The 22,480-nt window shown below is 36.2% G+C and overlaps 1 protein-coding gene across 17 annotated transcripts in view; it reads right to left on the bottom strand.

The window, feature by feature from the left end:
• Positions 1 to 17,757, bottom strand: part of SUPT20H (SPT20 homolog, SAGA complex component) — a 39,531-nt gene extending 21,774 nt beyond the window's left edge. For 8 of the 17 annotated variants that reach the window (XR_004678950.1, XM_035003506.1, XM_035003513.1 and 5 more), the window contains exons 1-10: positions 17,331 to 17,510; positions 15,412 to 15,508; positions 12,486 to 12,521; positions 11,757 to 11,815; positions 11,422 to 11,488; positions 8,475 to 8,604; positions 7,400 to 7,503; positions 4,269 to 4,385; positions 3,991 to 4,044; positions 900 to 1,039 (exon numbers count right to left, since the gene is read on the bottom strand). Coding sequence is in view for 16 of the 17 variants with exons in the window: in XM_035003506.1 (XP_034859397.1) it covers positions 900 to 1,039; positions 3,991 to 4,044; positions 4,269 to 4,385; positions 7,400 to 7,503; positions 8,475 to 8,604; positions 11,422 to 11,488; positions 11,757 to 11,815; positions 12,486 to 12,521; positions 15,412 to 15,414 (710 nt within the window). In the remaining variant the exon portion in view is untranslated. The other 9 variants (XM_035003509.1, XM_035003514.1, XM_035003517.1 and 6 more) reach the window with 4 other exon arrangements.
• Between the last annotated feature and the right edge of the window lie 4,723 nt (positions 17,758 to 22,480).

Here is a 22,480-nt window from a genome sequence, read left to right as displayed (position 1 = left end):
TGTGGAGTACAATGGGAAGCTTTAGGGAAATTTAAGTAGTGGCATAATCTCCTTTGAAGTTTTTAAAAGATTATTCCAGTTTGCTTACGTGGCAAATAGATCAGAAAGGAGCAAAGATAGCAGCAGGAAGACCGGTCAAGTAGGAAGATGATGCTGACTTTAACTATAATTTATCAGTGGGCATGGAGATGTAGAGAGATACAAAGAGATTTTATAGGACTGCTGACAATATTATATGGACTTATTTCATCATTTCTGAAACTGTACCTTTTTCTCAGCGTATGTTGTTTACATAGTAAATTAAGGAATTTAAAAAATGGATAGGTTTTGAACTCCTCCAAACTTGAAGATTATCCAAACTGGGCAATTCAAACAATTATGTCAGAAGTACTTAATGATGAACCAATTATAACTGTAGTCCAAGTTAATATTAAGTAAAAGAGATAGTTAAAACATTTAAAGACAAATTACCATGGTATAAAAAGGCATCTGGTTATAAACTGACTTGTCAGACATGTTTTATCATATCTCAAAAATAAATTACAAATCATTTCTTTAAAAGGAGTATTAACAAAACAAATAGGTTATTGGTTATTAGTAATTAATAAAGGAATTATTGTTTATACTTGTCTCCTTCTCAGCCTCTTTTTGGTAAACAGACTCTAAACTTTAGAAGTTTGTTCTTTCACAAAATGCACAGAATGCACCACTTCAATATAAGGCAGACAGTATTAAAAAACCTAATACACAAAAAAAGTAATATAAAGCCATTAAAATCCTATTTAAAAAGAAGTCAGAGCACTTATATACTTTAGAGGGGAAAGATACCATAAAGAGCAAAATTTAAAGCTACTTGCCTAGGAGCATCTTTCGGTTTACCTATCTACAAAGGCAATTACCGTTTCATTGGGCGTGTGTTCATCTTTTGCTTGTTATAAAGCAGTCTGTTTGCAGTGCAGGTTACTGCTATAGAAGGATCAAGACACAATGGTTCTGCTGTAGCTAGAATCAGCTGGCTCTCAAGCAAAAGTTTATCTTCCTAAAATGTGTAAGAGCATATGTCAGTAACAGATTTAAGTTTTTCAAATCACATATATCTCTTAATCTAGAAATATTCCTTGGAATTCTGTTATGTACTACTATAAAACACAGTATTTCAAGTTCCAACCTTTGTGTAAACTTCAAAAACTTGACAGCATAATGAAACCATTAATGGAAATTCAGTAATTTGTACAGTGTTCAAAATGGTCAAGTTTTAAGAGTGCCTATTCATTAATTCAACAAATATTTGCTGAGCACCTACTGTTAGGCCCTGTTCTAAGAGTTGAGGATTAAGTCGTGAACAAAACAGATAAAATCATCCGCTCCCACAAAGCCTACAGAATCATGAAAGATCACAGCACTTTCAATAACACAGAGATTAACAGTCCCATTCTATACATAGCTTAACTTCATTACAAGAATAAAAATGATTACACTAATACTGCGTAAACTCTATTTACCCAATTCCAAAGTGTATACAGGTCTTTTACTGGTATCACGTAAGGAATACTGCTTTTTTTTTTGGCTTAATCACTGAAATATTTTAGTAGCAACAACTACATTTTTTATGGTCAAATGAGTCAATCAATACTATTGCTGAGTAAGATTTTTGCAAAAAAAACACTGCTGCTTTCAATACTTCAACTTTTTATTATGGATATTTTCAAACATACACAAAAGCAGAAGTGTGGTGACACCCATGTACCAACACTCAATTTCATTAACAACTGTCTCTGTAACTTACGCTTTTGTTTTGCTGGAGTAATTTAAAAGACATCTTTGATGTTGTATTATTTCGTCTGAAAATACTTCAGCACGCATTGCTAACTGATAAGGAGTTCTAACATAGAGTCTGGCTTTAAATTTTCCATTATCTCAAGAGTCTATTTTTAGTTGGTTTGTTTGAATTTGAACTCAAACAAGGCCAAAGATACCTGGTTTTTATCTGTTTTAAACATCTTTTTTTGTTCTGTAATGTTATCACCTCCCTCTCCCAACTTTTTTTCCCCTTTTCTCATGCAACTGGTTTGTTGGATTTGAGCAACTACTTCCTTGCGGACTTTAACTGGATCTGACTGGCTGCTTCCTCAGCTTATACTTATGTCATTTAATAGTTTCTTTTATTTCCCCGAATTCCCTGTAAACTGTTAGATCTAGAAGCTTAATTTAATTCTGGTTCTGTTTTTTTAGACAAGAATTCTTTATTGGTACTATTGTGTACTTTCTCTTGCATCATACCAGGAGGAATACAATGACTGACTATCCCACTTTTACATCAGTGGGGTTAGTCATATCTCTGCATCATAAGTATTCCTATGAACCTACAATCTAATGGTTTTTATACCTAAGAATTACATCTGTCTAGATTCATTAAGACTTCCAAATTGATTTTTAAAAAATCTATCATTTATTTCTTTTATACCTATTAGCTGGAATTATTCCTATATATTATTCCTATATATGTGCAGGGAGTGCACCTTCAATTGTGCACTCCACACAGTAAGATTACCCATCTGGCAGGAATGCTATGGAGCCTACATCCACATTTAATGGTATAAAACTGAAGGGAAATTAAGTTGAAATACTATTAGTATCTACAATATGTGAAATCACAACTAAAAATTTCTGCTATTTGGAATCCTTAATTACAAAGACCATTTGTATGCATCTCACCCAAAGAAATTCAAATCTCACCAATATCAGAAATGTTAATGCTAAATTGTCTTCTATACTTCCTGATTCTTACTGGAACCTTCTTAAATAAATCATTATTAAGCATATTTGTGTTATATTCTCAAAAGTTAACTCTAAATCCATGATTATATGAAAGAAATTAAGAAAAATAAACTGTGTAAAGATATAGGTGGTAGTTTTCAAAGAATGCAGGTGATATTTTTCAAAGACAGAAACTACACATCTGCCTGTAAGAAATGTCCTCTACTAACATTTACTTTGTACCAGGAAAATTCTGTTTGTTCTCCCTCTTTTCTACTGAGGCATACCTGACATATTATTTTCAGGTACACAAGTGATTTGATATTTGTAAATACTGCAAAATGGCCATCACAGTAAGTCTAGTTACCCACAGCAACAAAAATTTTTTTTCTTGTGGTGAAAACTTTCAAGATAATTTTCCTGAAGAATTTCCTCCTAGTTACTATTTGGCTATCTAACATACAGTTCATACAGGAAAAGCAGAATAAAAGGCTACAATCTCTCCCTTTATTCATCAACATTCAGAATAAGAAACTAACACCCTAGCAACCTCTTATGGTGACCAATGAGGGTTTTTTTTTGGGGTTTTGAATATTCTTTCGATAGCTTTTAACCTTGCATGCGAATAGATTGTAGCTCAAACTAAAACACAACACTTGACAGTTACTGATGACTACATCTTATTCATAACCACATTTTGCAGATAATTTTCATTACTGATATTTTCTTTGGTTTAGTAACTATTCCTCTCTATAGTAGCAGAGAAATAAGTCAACACTCTTGTGAGTGGGCACCAAATATATACTGAGCCAGCACTGGAGAGTTAACTAGCTAGTCTCAAAGTTCTAGCGCTACAACTGGTGTGAACGGCAAAGACAGGCTAGACCTGCTTTAGAATCCTAGATTATAGAAAACCAGTATCTATTTGTATCCATGGTATAAAAACAAGTATTTTTCTTCTATTTGAGAGGGGATAAAAAACTAAGTTTCACACGTTGGGCAGATCAGGTCAGCCTGACCCTGTTTCACCATGGTCCTAAAGCAAATGGGATGGAACTGCTTAGTTCCTTGAGCGATTATCGCGTGGATGAAGAGACCCCCGATTTCTACAGCTCATAAAGGGGAATCCCCAAATTTACTCTTGAATAAAATTACGACTAAAATATCTTTTGCTTAGCTTAATGTTAAGTATTGTTCCTTTATTTGCCTGTTTGGGATTAAAAAACAACTAACCTGGGTCCATTTGTGGTTATCGCTTGTTATTGAATGTACATCACAGATCAAAGTCTACAAAAAACAAAAATTAAAAAAAATACAATATACAGACACAGAAACATATGAAGATATTTAATAAGTAAAACTCTAAATAAAAACTAAAATTCCTTTATTTAAGATTTTATTTTTAAGTAATTTCTACTCCCAACTTGAACTTACAACTCAGATCAAGAGTCACCCACTCCTCCACCAACTAAGCCAGCCAGGTGCCCCTAAAATACTTAAACATTCCTTACCTGCATTGTTGGTCGTAAGAGAATATGCCTACTTTGGTAACCAGGAGACTTCATATTACTGGACTGCCTGTAGTCACGTATTTCTGCTATGACACATCCACAATGAAAAATATTAACCTGTTTTGAGTGAAAACACTTAAGTAAATGTCATTTTTTAAAAGCCTACATAAGAGTGCTTACATTCAATGTTTCAGGTTCTTTACATCCTTATGCAATACTTCTGGCCACTCACATAATCTCTCTCTTTTTTTTTAAAGGTTTTATTTATTTGAGAGAGAGAGAGAGAGAGAGAGAGCATGAGGGGGGGAGGGTCAGAGGGAGAAGCAGACTCCCCACTGAGCAGGGAGCCCGATGCAGGACTCGATCCCGGGACTCCAGGATCATGACCTGAGCCGAAGGCAGTCACTTAACCAACTGAGCCACCCAGGCGCCCGCCACTCACATAATCTTAAGTGGCCTTCCTTACTGGTGGATTTACCACTATATAAACTTTTCAAGGAATTATTTTATGTTCATCACTATGACTCAAGAAGCAGTTTAAGGGGCGCCTGGGTGGCTCAGTTGGTTAAGCAACTGCCTTCGGCTCAGGTCATGATCCTGGAGTCCCGGGATCGAGTCCCATGTCAGACTCCCTGCTCAGTGGGGAGTCTGCTTCTCCCTCTGATCCTCCCCCTCTCATGCTCTCTGTTTCCCATTCTCTCTCTCAGATAAATAAATAAAAAATCTTAAAAAAAAAAAAAAAAAAGCAGTTTAAAATCAACTTAATGAATTCTAGTTATGGATTGAGTTTTGGCATTTATATACTATTAATGTTAAAAATCACTAGAAATGCTCTTCTTGATGCTCACTGGCTCACAGCTATACTTTGCTAACTTTGTCATTTTTATGAATTTTGTCTTCGTTACAAATTGTCAATCAACTCTGCCAGAGTTTCAGTTTCTGGATACGACTACTATTTGCTCTGCTAAGATTTCCAATAAATATGACTTTATTAATAAAAGGAAGAAAGCTAACTATAAATTCAAATAATAATTTTCAGCTAAACATATTGTTTTCTAGTCCAAAGGTAAGAACCTTTTTCACTCAAGTCTTGCTAATCACAACCTGCCATAGGCACTTATAATACTGTTTTTTCGCCCTTTCAGAACTTTTACTGGGGACTTACTTTGCTATGAGTTGTTATTATGCTCATTCTCTTTAACAAGTATTTATTGAGCCACGACAATGTGAACTATATGCCAGGCACTATCCAAGAAGCTTCACAGATACAGTGGTGGTGGGAGAACATTTGCTCTTAGTGTGGGAAGACAGGCAATAAACATATACAGAAATAAGATAATCTTAGATACTGATGAATGCTAGAAAGGAAATAAAATAGGGAGGAGCTAACTTAGATTGTGGTTTCAGATAAAAACTTCTCTGAGGGAATGACTTTTTAGGTGAGGCCTGAATTACAAAAGGGCCAAACACCCGGCACTGATCATTCCAAACACAAGGAACAGCAGATGAAAGGTCTTAAGGTAGGAATAAGGTTAGCATGTTTATGTATGTAAAGAACAATGGATGGCTGCAGCGTAGTGAGTAGGGATGAGAATCAAGAGATGAAGACAAGGTCGCAGGGGTTTTGTACAGTGAGAAGACACTGAAGATTTTAAGCTGAGAATATTTTTTTTCCAATTTTTTTTGTTTTTTAAGCTTAATCTAGCCGTCTGTGGAGAATTGATTTCTGGGGTTTTAGAATGAAAGCAAAAAGTTCAGCAAGGTAATTACAGCAGGTCACGAACATATGTATTTTGAAGGTACAGGTGACATTTGCTGATGGACTGATTGTGAAAGGGGAAAGCAGGGTCATAGATTACAAAGACTGAAACTGGTTTGGGGGGTAAGAAATAAAAATTTCTGTTCTCATCATGTTAAGTTTGAGGAACCTATTACATATCCTAGTAAATATAAGTTTGGAGCTTGATGGAATAGTCATGGAGAGATATATAAGCAAAGGGATTAAAAGTCATTTTAAAACTCATAACACTGGTTGAGATCATCCAGGGACAGAATGTTACTAAAGAATAGAGGGTGTAGGATTGAACCCTGAAACCTTCACACATTTATGAAGGGAACAGAGATGACAGTAAAGAAGATGGAAGGAATAGAGAGAAGAGGAAAGCCAGAATGTGATGTATCAGAAGACAAAAGAAGAGTGTTTCCAGGAGGAAGCAGTCATTGCATTGAATTCTGTTGAGATCAATTAAGATGAGAACAGAAGGGACACCTGGGTGGCTCAATCGGTTAAGTGGCTACCTTTGGCTCAGGTCATGATATCAGGGTCCTGGGATTAAGCCCCACATTGGACTCCTTGCTCAGCAGGGAGCCTGCTTCTCCCTCTGCCTGCTGCTCCCCCCTTTCTCTCTGACAAATAAAATCTTAAAAAAAAAAAAAAAAAAAGATGAGAACAGAAAAGTGACCAGAATACAAGTAGAGGAGATTTCTTAGGTATAGCATACTTCATCCACTTGAACAGAGAGGCAGGCAGAAAGTGTGAAAAGAGATGTGGATGCAGTTGACTAGGACTAGGAGAAAATGGAAATTCTATTCTTTCTCCTAAGTACATAGTATTGCTGGAGTGAAACCAAAGAGTAAATAGTTTCTCCCATAGTCTTGATTTTAGGTATAGACAGATTTCCAACAAATGAGCTAACTGTTAAAGCAATTTTAGAAGAATTAACTAAATCTACACATTTCAGTACAGCCTAAAAGGTGAGTATCCCATAATAAAATGGGTTACACCATATAACTATGCCTAATGTCTCACTTCACATTCTAAGCACCATCAAGAACTAAGTATCATTTATAATAAATGCCACAGAGTTGACAAATCTAATGGCATTTTATTTATTTTCTTCCCCAAGATTTTATTTATTTGAGAGAGCACGCACGAGCATGAGTGGGGTGGAGGGGTTGCGGGGGGAGTGGCAGAGGGAGAGGGAGAAGCAGACTCCCTGCTGAGCAGGAAGCCCAATGCAGGGATCAATCCCAAGATCCTGAGATCATGACCTGAGCTGAAGACAGACACTTAACCGGCTGAGTTACCCAGGTGCCTCTCTAACGACATTTTAAAGAGAAAAATTTTGTACCTGAGATTTTTCTAGGAGATCAACCAAAATAGGAGGTAATTCTTCTGCATCCAAGTATTCAAGCAATTCTCCTTCTTCATAAGGCAGTCGAATGGTCTCAGAATCTTAATATTAAAACACAAAGTTTCTGAAAAATGTTCAGGCTTACTGCAAAGCTTAGTTGCATAATTTGAGTTTACGTAAAAAAAAAGAACAAATCCCAAAGGCTTTTCAAAAGTCTTTCTTTATTTAAGTCTTATAAATGAATCACTTCACATACTACTGAAAGACTTGGTGAACTGTATACAATTTTAGGCCAGAAAGGAGAAAACCCACAACACAGTATGGAAAAAAATCTGGCATAACAACATAATGCAAATCACAGCCAGCAGTACAATAATCAGAATACGATAAAATTCCAACACTGGTAACGGAAAGTCCCTTGAAGGCTACTTAATCTAATCTGAAAATCTGTATGATAATTTGCTATCTCATCTGAAAAATGGTCACTTAAAGAAGAAAATTCTCTGTTACGTTTTATAATTATCAACAAAAGAAAAAAATCCTTAACTGGACTCACATCATCACCACCATATCAAATTTCTAGATGTCTCTTTAGTGAAATCTAAGAGTGCTTACATTTCAAAACTATTTTCAAGTTTACATTAATAGAAATAAATGTTACTAAATAAGAAAGTTATTCAAAAGGCAGCAAATCTGCTTTATTTTAAAGGTTTCAGAACCAAGAGTATACTCAAAATACAGTAGAAAAACACCTCATGCTACCTTAAAATGTAAATAGCAATAGAAAGAAAATTGTGTCAATTATTTAAAGGTTAGGTCTTATATAATTTAACTTCAAAGACCTATCTCAATTAGAATTCTCTTCAAGTGCATATGCATGAAGGTAATCATCTTACAGATACTTTCTAACAAAACTTCAAAAAGAGGAAAATTTGGGCTCATGTCTTCTTTATCAAGTCATCACTGATCTGAGGGACAGACCACTTTGCACTTTAAAAAACTACTTCTAAAAGACAGCACATCCTTTCTTGCAAAGGGATTTTTGTGGCTGCAGCTCTCTGAAGGTTCTTACCTGATCCATTTTTTCCCCTGAGCATCAGAGAATATCCCTCATTTCCTGGGTATAGGTTGACCACTAAACAGGACAATGTCTCTTGCATAACAAGCTTCTCTAACAAATTCACATTTCTTCTTAATTTCTGCTTTAAAAAGAGGCAGAGCTCATGAAAATAATCTGGCGTAACCTTAACAAAAATGCTATGATTTAACAAAATCAGACCTGAATTAATCTTTTAGTGCTCCTTCCACATTATGATCCTGAATATATGGGTAAGAGTCACAAACACTACAGCCACCAAATATAAGACACATCTATGTAAACTCAATTTTGGTCTATTACTACATTTTATACAAATGAGTTCATACCATAAGTAAAAAAGTGATATATAAAAACGAAAACTGATACATAAAATACATGTCTTTGCATATAAGCAAAATATAACAAACATATTTAAATGAATAAAATGCAAAACCATGAAGGCAAATATATAAAACATACACGTCATATACTTAGTTTCTATTAAGTATAAGTCTACACATAAAGAAACTGGGGTATCATCTTTGATTGTACTGTTACCGGTGTCCACTTTTTAAAATATTTTCTGGCATAAATTAGATCCAAACAAATTCAACAGCTCTAGTTAGCTGTAACATTAGGCTCAAAGACACCTAGCTGGTAAGAAGAAATAAGGAATTTAAGCAATTTCCTATAAATTCAATATAACAGCTCTTTAGAAACTATTTTTTTTCTAAGATTTTATTTATTTACTTGAGAGAGGGAGTGAGTGAGAGAGAAAGCATGAGCAGAGGGAGGAGCAGAGGGAGAGGGAGAAGCAGACTCTCCTCTGAGCCGGGAGCCTGATGCGAGGCTCAATCCTGGGACTCTGGAATCATGTCCTGAGCCAAAGGCAGATGCTTAACCAACTGAGCCACCCAGGCACCCCTAGAAACTATTTTGTAGAAAAAAAAAAAAAATCAGGAAACACAATAAACATACCTAAAAATCCATTATTTTAGAAATGCATGTGTTTTAAAATGAAACCCGCATATATAGATATTACAATTTATTTCATCAAATTTTATTTATAAAAAATTGAGTCAATAGAATAGTTTTGCAGGATCTCAAAGAACAAACCCAAGTATTTTACATTAAACATGTAATATATACAATTACATGCAAAGACAAATGATAAATTGATTTATTTTAACCATGGAACAAAAACCCCCAGAATTTTGAAAATTTTTTAAAAATGAGCAAATCAACAACTATTTAAAAAAGAATCAGTAGAGGGGCGCACCTGGGTGGTGCAGCTGGTTAAGCCTCTGACGTGGTTTCAGCTCAGGTCATGATCTCAGGATCACTGAGATCGAGGCCCGTGTCAGGCTCCGCACTCAGCGCAGAATCTGCTTAAGATTCTTTCTCCCTCTTCCTTTACACCTCCCCACTGCGTACTCTCTCTCTCAAAAAAAAACAAACAAAAAAAACAAAACCCAAAACAAAAAAAACTTAAAAAAGAGAAAAAGATTAGTAGAGAGAGACTAAAATTTTAAAGTATTTTCAAGTGTAGAGCAAACCTTCTAATTTGACATAAGACAGAACAGATAAATTGTAACAGGACTGAGTATCCTTTCAAGACAGCAAGTTGGTTCCTACTTAGTTCTGGGGTGAGCAAAAAATCAGAGGTCAGAAAATTTCTTACTTAAAGGGCTAGAGAGTACTTTAGGCTTGCAGGCTATGTATGGTCTGTGTTGCAAATACTTAACTCTGCCATTGTACCTTGAAATCAGCCACAGATAAGACATAAATGAATGGCTATGGCTGGATTCCAATAAAACTTCATTTACAAAAACATTCAGTGTTTCAGCTAGATTCAGCTGGCAGATAATGATTGCTAACCCCAATTTAGAATTTTTATGTATCCTTAGTTCTGTTCCTGAGATGATGGACATGTTCGTTATACTGACTGTGGTCATAGTTTAATGGGTGTACATGTCAAAACTTACAAAATATATACTTTAATAAACACGTTCAATTTATTGTACATCAATTATACCTCAACAAAACTTATGAGAAACGTACTGTAAGATTTATTCAATACTTATCATTTTTCCCCATGTTAAGATTTTAAAGGCTAGATATTATTGGCATTCCACTAATTTTTTTGCCTAAAAGGTAAAAAGGTATTTTTCTTTTTAAGAGAGAGAGAGAGCACAAGGGGCAGAGGGAGAATCTTCAGCAGGCTCTACACGGAGCTCAATCTCAGATCATGACCTGAGCCGAAATCAAGAGTCCGATGCTTAATTCACTGAGCCACTGAAGAGCCCCAAATGGTATTCATTTTTAGCTTATGTGCTGCCATAGCGAGCACAATGGTATTCATCTTTAAATTAAAGAAGTTCATAGAGCTTTTTAAGGCTCTTATAGCCCCCAAATCCAAAAGATATCAAGAAATCAACTTGTTACATTTCTATTGCCCATACTTTTATACTAAATAAAAATGAGTTAAGTTAACCTAGCCCTGAACTAATTTTTGTGACCAAATTCATCTTTTATTATCATACCTGAATTTCCTACACGTCCTTATAACCTTTCCAGTACAAATCACCCTGAGGAAACAGCTACTTTTTTCCTCCTGCCTTTGGCCTACAAATCACTTATCAGGGGGAAAAGAAGCAAAAGATAATATACACAGTGACTTCACTTCTTTGGGCTTCTCAAGGAAATATTTTCCGTTACTTGGCAAACACTGTTCACCTCTCTTACCTAAGCAGGTGATCTCTACCCAGTGCCAGATTAGCCAAGGTTATGGGTCAGCTGCAGAATTGGCTAGCTTGGCTGGAAAAGATGTTAGTTCACTCACAAAAATATAAATCATGATGTGCTTCAAATTTAACTCCTTCGAATGTCTCTCTTCCTCTACATTTCAAAAGCAATAATAACATAAAAAATTTATACTTACCTTAACTTCAGGCTCTTTTTCACATTCTTCAATATATAAGTCATAAAGTTTTTGAAATACAGATTTTCTAAAATTTAATGAAACAAAATAATGTGACTATTATAATCATCATAAAATGAATGCTATTTTGAAATTTTCCCTAATATTTTCCCCAATTTCCCCCGAACTGGGGGTGAAGTGGGGTTGGATATAGTAGCTAATATCAACTTAGAAATTTCTAATACATGTAAAGTGCCTCTAACATTTCTAGCACAGTGCCTAGAGGGAATGCAGTAAGTGCTAGCTATCATCATATTTTCAATAATCAAAGATATCGATCAATTAAGTATTCATACCTTCCACTAGACAGGTATTTCCTTTTAGGAGGTCTCTGTCGGGCACTTTCAATGACATACTAAAAAAGAAAAGTTTATGTAAACAGCTTGCCTTTTGCTTAGTGCATGAACAGCTCTATTGTATGAACAGCTCTATTGTAAGTATACCTAAAACATGTGTTAAAACCAAAAAACTAGTCACTCAAGTCTCTGATTCATATTAAAATATACCTTAACTACTCATACCTTAAACTACTTAATGTCTAAATTTATGTTACAAACAAGTGAAATTTAAACTGTTCTAAAATTTAACACAATATTTCACTGCTATGATATAAGCAAAATCATATAGTTTCAGAACTGTGATTTCACAGGTCAGAATTATTTTCAAAATGTTTTATGGTTGTTCAGAATATGCACAGCATATCCAGTTGCAAAAACTCCATGTATTTTTGAATTATTTTCCCCTTTAATTGAGCAATTAGAAAACTTAACAAAAAGGAAAACATAATTTTAGAAATTCTATGTCTTTGTTCAATAATTTTTATTCTACATTATCTAAGAATTCCAAATAAGAGATGACCCAAACCTCATCACAAAGTATTTTTATTTATAGCAAAATTATATGCATACTTATCCTAAAATTACGTTAATGTACTCCTTTGAGAACCACATACAAACATCTCTTAAAACTGAGTTTTGTTAATTAAGACAACACTATTTCAACTTAGTAACTTAGTCACACCTCACCTCAGCACGATCCAAAGCTAGTTCTAAAGCTTGTTGCTGTAAAAAGTAAATAGTGTATTTGGTATTAGTTATTTTCACAAAAAATAATATAACACTTCTAGTTAAATGTTTATATATGTTTTTATTTTCTAAAACATGTCTAACATATTTTCCCTTATTTTATATCCACCCACCCCACTTTATGTTCAAGATATATTACAAAGAAAAATCATGTCAGTCTTGGGCACCTAATTATGACAATAAATTATATAAGAAATGCTAAAATGGTTTTCTCTGGCTAGTGTTTATGGAGGCTAATACATAGCCAATGGTTGGATATAGAAACTACTACCATTCTACAAACTTCCAAGTTCTTCAACATTCTAAGAACACCATTCAGGAAAATATACAGCCATCAAGTATGCACTTAAAGTGAAGCAAAGATTAACTCTCCCAATTTGCTAGGAATCCTAAAAATCGGGGGCGCTGTTATACTGGTACCTAACACCAATTTAGAAATTCCTATTATCTTAATGCAGAGAATCTATAATATAAGGTTTCTAGGTCAGTGCCCAGTAGAAATGCAATAAATGATAGCTATCATCACCACGTTTCAATGACTTTAAGATACCATCAACTGTAAGTATGCATCAGTATCCTAGGTAATATTAAGAAAAAATGGCAGCCAATTACAACTGCAAGATGTCCTTAATTGTAGACTCATTGACTCAGTAATATTAAAATGTATAAGAAAATGCATCTAAAATTAATGAAATAATAGTTTTATTACTGCATGTCGGGCTTGAAAATAAAGAACAGATTCCCACCCTTCATCCATTTCTTTGAGACCCTTTTATCAAGGCAAGAGAAGAAGAAGGTAAACTCTGTTTTCCTCATTTGTAAAATTTTCTTTTGTAATGATATCTAAGAATAAAGAGTACTAGGTTTTAAATAAGTAAATTTTTTTTTAAAGATTTTATTTATTCGACAGAGAGCAAGAGCAGGGGGAGCAGCAGGCAGAGGGAGAAGCAGTCTCCCCACTGAGCAGGGAGCCTGATGTGGGACTTGATCCGGGACCCTGGGATCATGACCTGAGCTGAAGGCAGTCGCTTAACTGACTGAGCCACCCAGGCCCCCCTAAATAAGTAAATTTAACACCAATGATATCTCTTTCTAATTTTATGGTTTGGGTACCATATAGTGTTACAGTATTTTTCATTCACAGTGATAGTCTTTAATTTTTAATTCCACTGAGAGGCAGAGAACTTTCATTTTTTATTAACAAGGGCCTAAATTATTTTATTTTGTAGACTGCAGTAATACTACCTACTAAATTCTATGGGGTAAAAACTAGCACCCACCAAAATCCCAAGAAAGCAATGGGAAAAAGAAATACTGCCAGCCTTTGGAAATCATGGAAGGATTTAAGTGACCCTGCCACCCTAGCTCTAGGGATGGAGGATTCATATGATGACAAAAATAGCTGGTCTTTTTAGACTGCAATAAACAAAACAAAACCCCCCCCAAAAAACAACAACAAACCACTCACATTACCAAACATCTAAAATGTAAAAGTGAAAAAAGGCTAAAATACACCATCATTTCAAAAAGTTCAGTTAAAATAAATTTATACCAATTTAATTTATGAAAATAATCTTATAAGCAGCAGATTCCTAATGAAATTGGTTCCCAGGATTCAAGATGAGATTCTCGAGTATAAACCACTTTCCTGCACAAAACTGTAACTCTAAATATGCCCTTTTAACAAATATATAAGGTTCTTTTAATTCTTTTGGTCATAAAACTCTTAAAATAGGGCGCCTGGGTGGCTCAGTCATTAAGCATCTGCCTTCGGCTCAGGTCATGATCCCACGGTCCCGGGATCGAGTCCCACATTGGGCTCCCTGCTCAGCGGGAAGCCTGCTCGCTCTCTCCCACTCCCCCTGCTTGTGTTCCTGCTCTCACTATCTCTCCCTCTCTGTCAAATAAATAAATAAAATCTTAAAAAAAAAAATCTTAAAATAAGTTCATATAAAAAATTATAATAAACACAATCAAATGTATACTCTAGGACAACTGCCTATTGTTAGTCTTCTCAAGTAAATGCCTCATCCTCTGAAATCAAAACTTCAAACGCTCTAGTGAGATATAACTGCTTATGTTTATAAGCATCATTTATTCACTACCTCCTTCTAACACTTGAGAGGAAAGTGATAGCTAATATGGATGCGAGATCTTAAGTGAGGTCAGCTCCTCATTTTGACAGCTCTACTTTTCTCTAAGAGGCAGTGGTGGATAGGCAAGATCAGAAGAGAGGATAAACGTTTTCAAAGGTTTATTCAGGACTGTCGTCAGTGTTTATTTTTTCATTGTTAAATGCTGCTGCTTCTTTCAAACACAATAAAGTGATTTTTTTTCCCCTTTGTTTTTAAATATTTTCATGGCAAAAGGTAAATGCCCAGCCCCAAGTATGCTTAACGACTGTTAAGTCAGTGAACAGAAATGTGCCATTAGAAGGCTAACATTGATGCTGCTTTAAATGCTATTTGTGGTAAGCAGGTTACATTTGTTTTTAAACAACAACAACAATCTAAATTAAGAGGAACTTTAAAATATGAGAAACGTGTGCCCCCTCCAAGTCATTCGTATTTATACCCATCCTCCTTGCCAGTGATTTGACTGTGGCAGGTGAAGTAATATTTTTTAATGCTTCACAAACATAAGGACAGACAAATTATCTTTTTAAGTTAGACATAATTATAACATTGAATTGAGAGATGAGCTCCCTATTTTCTAGAGAAGATTTTGCAGGTGAGCGCTAAGTAATTTCCTAGGTAGGGTAACTTAGGCATACATGAGTATTTCTGTACCTGTAATACAGATATTTTTATAGAGATAAAGAGAACACTCTAAAACACAAATAAGAACATAATGAGCTACAGCTTACCATTGTGGTATAAAATAGGAGTCCAAAAAGAAGAGATAACTTATGTGCGTTGATGAAGAGGGGTGAAAACCATGTCTTTAATATCAATCTTATAGTGCTAAAAAAGCAAAAACAACAAAAGCCCCCACATTAACATAAAGTGATTAAGAAAAATCAGATTATCTCGTTATTAAGGAAAATTACTTGAGAAATAGAAATTTTTGAACACATTTTTAAATAATCAGCAACAATAAAAATCACATATCACAGTCTTTCCAACTGTTGAAAAGTACAGTTTTAACTAGGTAAATTATAATCATTACTTGCTTTCTTCAAAAAATTTAACATCCAGGAGAGAAAAGAATAAATGTCTTCAAATTTCTCCTCTCCATCACCACTGTTGCTACTGTCATTGTTCCTATGGATTATTCTAACAATCTATCCACTAACCTGCATCACTGTACAGTTCACTTTACAAATCACACATTTCATCACACCTGCTAATAAAAGTCCTCTGAAGATATTCCCCCAAATATCCTAAGCTACATTTGGCAGATACAGCTCCAGTCCCTCTAGCCCTTCCCCTCTTCAAGCAAACTGGATACATTGCTGAAGAATCTCATTCCTCTAACACATGGGTTCTCACCCTGGCTACACAAGAGAATAACCTGGGGAGCTTTAACAAGTGGTATACTCATGCAGTATACACTACTCATGCAGTGATTCTGATTAACTGGTCTGGAGTAGGGCCTACGGATCAGAATTTTTTGAAACCTCCAGGTGATGCAAGGGCTAATTTTACCTAACTCCCTCTAATTTGTGTGTCTACACACCACTAAACTATAAAAACCACATCCTCAAGTGACAGAAAACAGTATTTTCCATGTGAAATTTTTGTTTTTGGTAAACCCAAAGCTTAGGTTTTGCCAGTTTGGGTTTAAGAAACAAACAAAACAAAACCAAAAACACCAAAAAATTACAGGCACCATCCAAGTTCCAGGAATAATAATTTAAAAAGTAAGACATTAATCCTACCTTCCAACAGCTCATGGATTTAATATAAGTTTAAGTTAAGGTGAAAATTTCTGACCACTGAACCTAAAGATGAAGGACACCAGGTACAGGCAAGATGTGATGACTCTAATCTCTGTCACTAAATTGGGGAGAAGGATGGGAAGAGAAAGGCTTCCCAACTTTATTACAGACAAAAGCCATTAACTACGTATACAATTTACAAACCAAACATTATGACCGCGTACAGCATTTACCAGACCCTGTGAAAAAACCATTGTAATTACCGTCTCCATTTTACAAAATAAGGCACTCAAAACGAAGGAATTTCCCAAGACCACACAACAGACTGGAATTCAGACCTCTAAATTTTTAATCTTAGATTCTTTCTACTAAAGCTCACGACCTTCAGACCATTCAATCCAGCACCCGTTTTTAGATTTTAAATCGGATTCTGCTCAGACTAATGTACATTTTTCCCCCTTAATTTTGATCTAACTTCATATCATGGTTCCCAACCTTCGTACACTATACTCAAATCTAACTCGGAAAATCTTGCTAATCACTATTTTCCTACCAGGAACTTTAATGTATGGTACTCAGGAAAACGCAGTCCCTCCTGATGCGATGGTTACAGGAGATGGCTTCCAGGAACAGCTAGCTCTTTATTTCTCAACTCCCGGTAACCATGGCAAGGACCAGTAATGAATCCAACTGTAAAACTAGCAACCGATTCCACTGCTTTTCCTGATCGACCTGACGCTTCAACTGTTCGAGGTTTTTTTTTGTTTTTGAAACAACTTAGGCTTTACCAACATATCGCCACAACTCAACAGCAGTGCGAACAGCCTTTATTCAATATGGATACCAAGAAACCCTCCCCCAAAGCGCTACGCGAAATTCTTGGAAATTTCCGGAAATACCCGTACCTGGAATCCAAAAGTCAAACTACAGCGAAAAGCGTTGCTTGGAAACACTGCCAGAAGCAACTAAGGCGACTACCCGGGGTGCGAGGGCTCAGCCCAGTCCACCCCCGTCTCTGGGAACACCTTCCTTCTGCGGGATGCCGGCTCTGTGGAAAGCCGCGAAAAGCCACTCGGGAAGCCGCTCGCTTACCTTTGACCCCGGCCAAGATCTCGCGCGCCTAACCGTCGCTGGGGGCCCGCCACTCCCACCCGCCACCGCCCACCTGTGCGGAACGCCGCCGCGCTGGCCTCATGACGGCGCGTCTGGCTCGGCCGGAACGCGACGTGCGGGCAAGGGCCGCGCGCTGCAGGCTGCAGGTTCGTTCCGTAGGTCCCCTCGCGGGAGCTTCGCAGCTCAGCCATAGGCCTGTTCCGGGGCCCGCACTTCCGATTGGCGCGCTGGGCGGGGCGAGCTGGGGACCGCAGGCGGAAGAGGTGGAGTTGGGAGGGTCGGGCGGCACTCAGGAGGCTTGTGCGCCAGAGTCTGGTGTCGCCGGGGCGGGTCCCCACAAAGACCTTGGGGCCTGAGGCCCGGCGGGGGGGTGGCACAAGCTCCTTCGCGGGCCCGGCATCCAGCCCCGTAAAATGCGAGGTAGGATGTGGCTATTTGGAAGATAGGGTGCCCTTCTGAATTTCTGGAGTGAAAGAGTCTTGGAACGAGCTTTTATTCTCAGCCCATCCAAACGGAAAGGGAACTTCACCATTTCTACAGTTAATAGTTCAAGCCATTCAGCCCTCGATAGTGTATATCAAATGCCAGTGAATTTAATGTTTAAAAAATTCCAAAAAACAAACAGAAGCAACCTCACTGAGGAGTCCTAACAATTCATAAAGGAAATAACCAGCCTACATTACAATGTCTAATTGCAGTTCTGCACCTCTAAACAACTTTGGTTGTTGGGTATAAACTTTATTCTTATTGAGGTGAAATTCACAGAACATAAAATGAAACATTTTAAGAGTATAATTCAGTAGCATTTAGTACATTCATGATGTTGTGCAACCACCAACTCTAATTCCAAAACATTTTCATCACCCCCATTAAGTATTAACTCTCCATTTTTCCCTCTCTTAGACCTCAGCAGACACCAATTACTTTCAGAGTCTTTAGATTTACCTAATCTGGATACTTCCCCAAAATGGAAAATGTGACCTTTTTTTTGTGTCTGTCTTCTTTCAATTAGCATAATGTTTTCCAGGTCCATCTACCTTGTAGCAAGTATCAGTACTTAATTCCTTTTTATGGCTTGTATTCTGTCCCATTGTATGTATATGCCACAGTTTTATGCATTGGCCCATTGATGGCCATTTGGGTTATTTACACCTTTGGACTATTGTGTATGGTGCTGCTATGAATATTTGTTTTGTATTTGAGTCCTGTTTTCAATTTGGGGGTGGGTGGGTAATACACCCTAAAAGAAAATCAGAGCCTGACATAGTTCAAGTGGTAAAAACAGATTTTATTCGGGAACTATTGCAAAAGAGGGAAAGAGACCTCAGTAGAGAACTAGACTCAATTCCACATATACAGCATGAACAAATAGTAATTTATAGCCAAGGAGCAGAGTTGGAGAGCAGTGGACGGAAGTTTCTTAACAGGAAATAATAAGGGTCAGGGGGCATTCTGTCTAAACTGACTTGTTGGGATTCTGACTGAAGGCAGATTAGGTTGATCAGGCACCAAGGGTGGGGACTAAGAGTTTGATCAGATATTGAAGGTGATCAGATATCCAGGGGGATCCAGATACACAGTTCTTTGTAAACTGACTTAGGATCCTTGCTACAACTGGTTGATACATGTCCCACAAATCAGACTCGAATCATGGAGACAGCTTATCAAATACCTAGGAGTGGAAATGCTGGGTCATATGGTAATTCTACTCTTAAATATTTGAGAAATTGATAAAACTGTTTTCCAAAATGGCTGAGACATTTTACATACTAATAGCAATCAATATGTGGTGGTTCCAGTTTCTCTACATCCTCACCAAATTTCTTTTTTAAAAATTATACTCATCCTAGTAGGTAGGAAATAGTATCTTATTGTGGTTTTGATTTGTGTTTTCCTAAGGCTAGTGATGTTGCACATCTTTTCATGTCCGTGTTGGCCATTTGTGTATATTTGGAGAACTGTCTATTCAAGTCCTTTGCCTATTTTTTAATTGGATTGTCTTTGTTGTTTAAGTTATGAATTCTTTCTGTATTCTGGATACTAGACCCTAATCAGATATATGATTTGCAAATATTTTCTTCCATTCTGTAGGTTGTCTTTTCACTTTCTTGCTAATGTCCTTTGATGTACAAACTTAAATTTTTGATGAAGCCTAGTTTATTTTTCTCTCTTATGGCTTGTGCTTTTGGTGTCATACTTAAAAACCCATTGCCAAATCCAAATTCATAAGGATTGTCAAAAACCAAACTCTGTACACTGAGTAAAATAAAACAGAAAGATGAGTTTGTTGCAGTGGTTTTGACCTGTAAACTCGGAAACTCAAGACTAAGAGAGCAATGAGTTTCAAGTTAAAAGGTGTTTATGGGGTAAACATGGAAGTTATTTGACTTTTTCAGTTGATTGGTTGCTTGGTCTTCTTATTTGTGTCAGGGTAGCTGAGTCAGAGAAAAAAGAAAGTCCAAAGATGGCATGAACAGACTTGGCATTTGGGGGTATCACTGTCCTGGGCTGATTTCTGAGAGGAGCCATAAGTTAACTACAATTTGTCAGGTAAGGCTAAGTTTTGTTTTTCTTTAATGTGCCTCCATTGACCAACACCATTTTGTCCCCATCATAAGTGACTCCATTTTAATTTTGATTTTGTAGGATTTACCCTTAGGATTTCTTTTAAAAGTTTTATGATTTTAGCTCATGTATTTAAGTCATTGATTCGCTTTCAGTTAGTTTTTGTATATGTTGTGTAATAGGGATTTCATTTCATTCTTTTGCATGTTGTCCCAGACCCATTTGTTGAAAAGCCTATTCTTACTCCCAGTGAATGGTCTTGACCTCCATATCAAAAATCAGTTTGCCATACATGTATAGGTTTGTTTCTGGACTGTTAATTCTACTCCATTGGTCTTTATGCCTATCCTGTGTCAGTGTAGGTATCCCCATCTTTTCAAAATTTGTGTTATGCCACTTTGCTTTTACAAAAGACCTACATTAGTACCTGTTTTCATTAATTGAAAGAAATCTGAAAAGAATTTTTGCTTTTATGACAAAATATTGAAAGAGAAAAAAGCGTTCAGCGTTTGTTTTGTAGTGAGCCTTTATAGAGGCAGCATGCACCCTGAGCAGCAAGAGTGGCACAACCAAGCACAACTACATCTCAGTATCAAGTCACCATAGCTTTGCACAGTGTCTGTGAGCATCTGTGCTTAATCTTGATTTATGTTGTGTATCCATTTAGCAAGATGTGTTCTAAAGTATCAGAAAAGCCTGAGAGAGATTGTTTTTCCATGTAAAATTGTAATTTTCCATGTAAATTAATGTTAATTGCTTCTTCACTCTATGCCATTTCAGTTTATAAAAGGTTTCATAGGAACTCTATTTTTGGATAGCAGGAAGAAATCTGTACCACACTGTTTTGATTACTGTAGCTTTGTAGTAGTTTTAAAATGGGGAAGTGTAAGTCCTCCAGTTTTGTTCTTCTTTTCTAATATTGTTTTGGCTCCCTTCCAACTTTATATGAATTTGAGAATCAGCTTTTCCATTTTTGCAAAAAGACGACTAGGATTTTGATAGGGATTGTATTGAATTGGTAGATAACTTTGACAAATATTGGTGTGTTAAATAGTCAGTTTTCCAGCATGATGTCTTTCCATTTATTTAGGTCTTCTTTAATTTTTTTCAGCAATGTTTTGTGGTTTTCAGTACACAAAATTTTCATCTCCTTAAATTTATTCTTAGGTATTCCATCATTTTGACTGCTATCTTAATCGGCTTAAGTTGCTATAACAAAATGCTACATACTGGGTGTCTTAAACAACAGAAATTTCTTTCTTACAGTTCTGGAGACTGGGAATCCAAGATCAAGGCCAATATGGTTTCTGGTGAGAGTTTTATTCCTGGCTTGTAGATAGCTGCCTTCTCACTTGGTCCTTCGATAGTGGGCAAGGAGAGAAAGAAAGGGAGACAGGGTGTACTCTGGTGTCTATTCTTATGGATACTAAGCTATCAGATCAGGGCCCTACCATTATGGCCTCATTTAACCTTAAATTACCCTCTTATAGGCCTTATCTCAAAAACAATCAAATTGGAGATTAGGGCTTCAACATATGGATTTTGGAGGGACACAATTCAGTCCATAGCAGATGGTATTACAAGTGGAATTATCACTTAATTTCCTTTTTGGGTTACTCATTGTTAGTGTATTTAAAAAAAAAACACATTTTTTGAGTGTTGATCTTGTACTCTGCAAATTTACCAAATTTATTTATTAGCTTTAATAATTGTGTGTGTGTATACGTGTGTATGTTCTTTAGGATTTCTATAGACAGAATCATAGCATCTATTAATTGAGATAGTTTTACTTTTTCCTTACAATTTGGATGCCTTTTATTTCTTTCGCTTGTCTAATTGCTTTGGTTAAGGTCATTCTTTCATTTGAAGGAATTGGCTCATGCAGTTGTTAATGCTGGCAAGTCTGAAATTTGTAGGGCAGGGTGGTAGACTGAAAACTCAAGCAGGAGTTGATGTTGCAGTCTTGAGAGAGACTTTGTTCTTTTCCAAAAAAACCTCAGTTTTTGCTGTAAAGGCCTTTGTGTATTATGAAGATTGATTGAAAAAGGCCTACCTATATCATCAAGAGTAATCTTCTTTATTTAGAATCAATCAATTTTAGATGAAAAACACATCTACAGAATTCTTTTCACAGTAACACCTGGATTAGTGTTTGATTAAATAGGTGGATAGCAAAGCTGACACATAAAACCAATAATCACACCCAGTGTGGTAGATAGTTTTATTCACAATTTTTTAAATAAAAAATTTCACTTTTGTCATGGCTTCAGTTTGGGTAGAATATACTTCCCCCACCCTAGTGACTTTGCATTTTGCCGTATGACTTGCTTTGGCCAATGGAATGTGAGTGGATGTAACATATGTCCACCAGTTGGGA

Source organism: Mirounga leonina, unplaced genomic scaffold (assembly GCF_011800145.1).
Source record: "Mirounga leonina isolate KUSES-001 unplaced genomic scaffold, KU_Mleo_1.0 Mir_127, whole genome shotgun sequence".
Classification (NCBI taxonomy): Eukaryota; Metazoa; Chordata; class Mammalia; order Carnivora; family Phocidae; genus Mirounga; species Mirounga leonina.
This window is presented reverse-complemented; position numbering and strand designations above follow the sequence as displayed.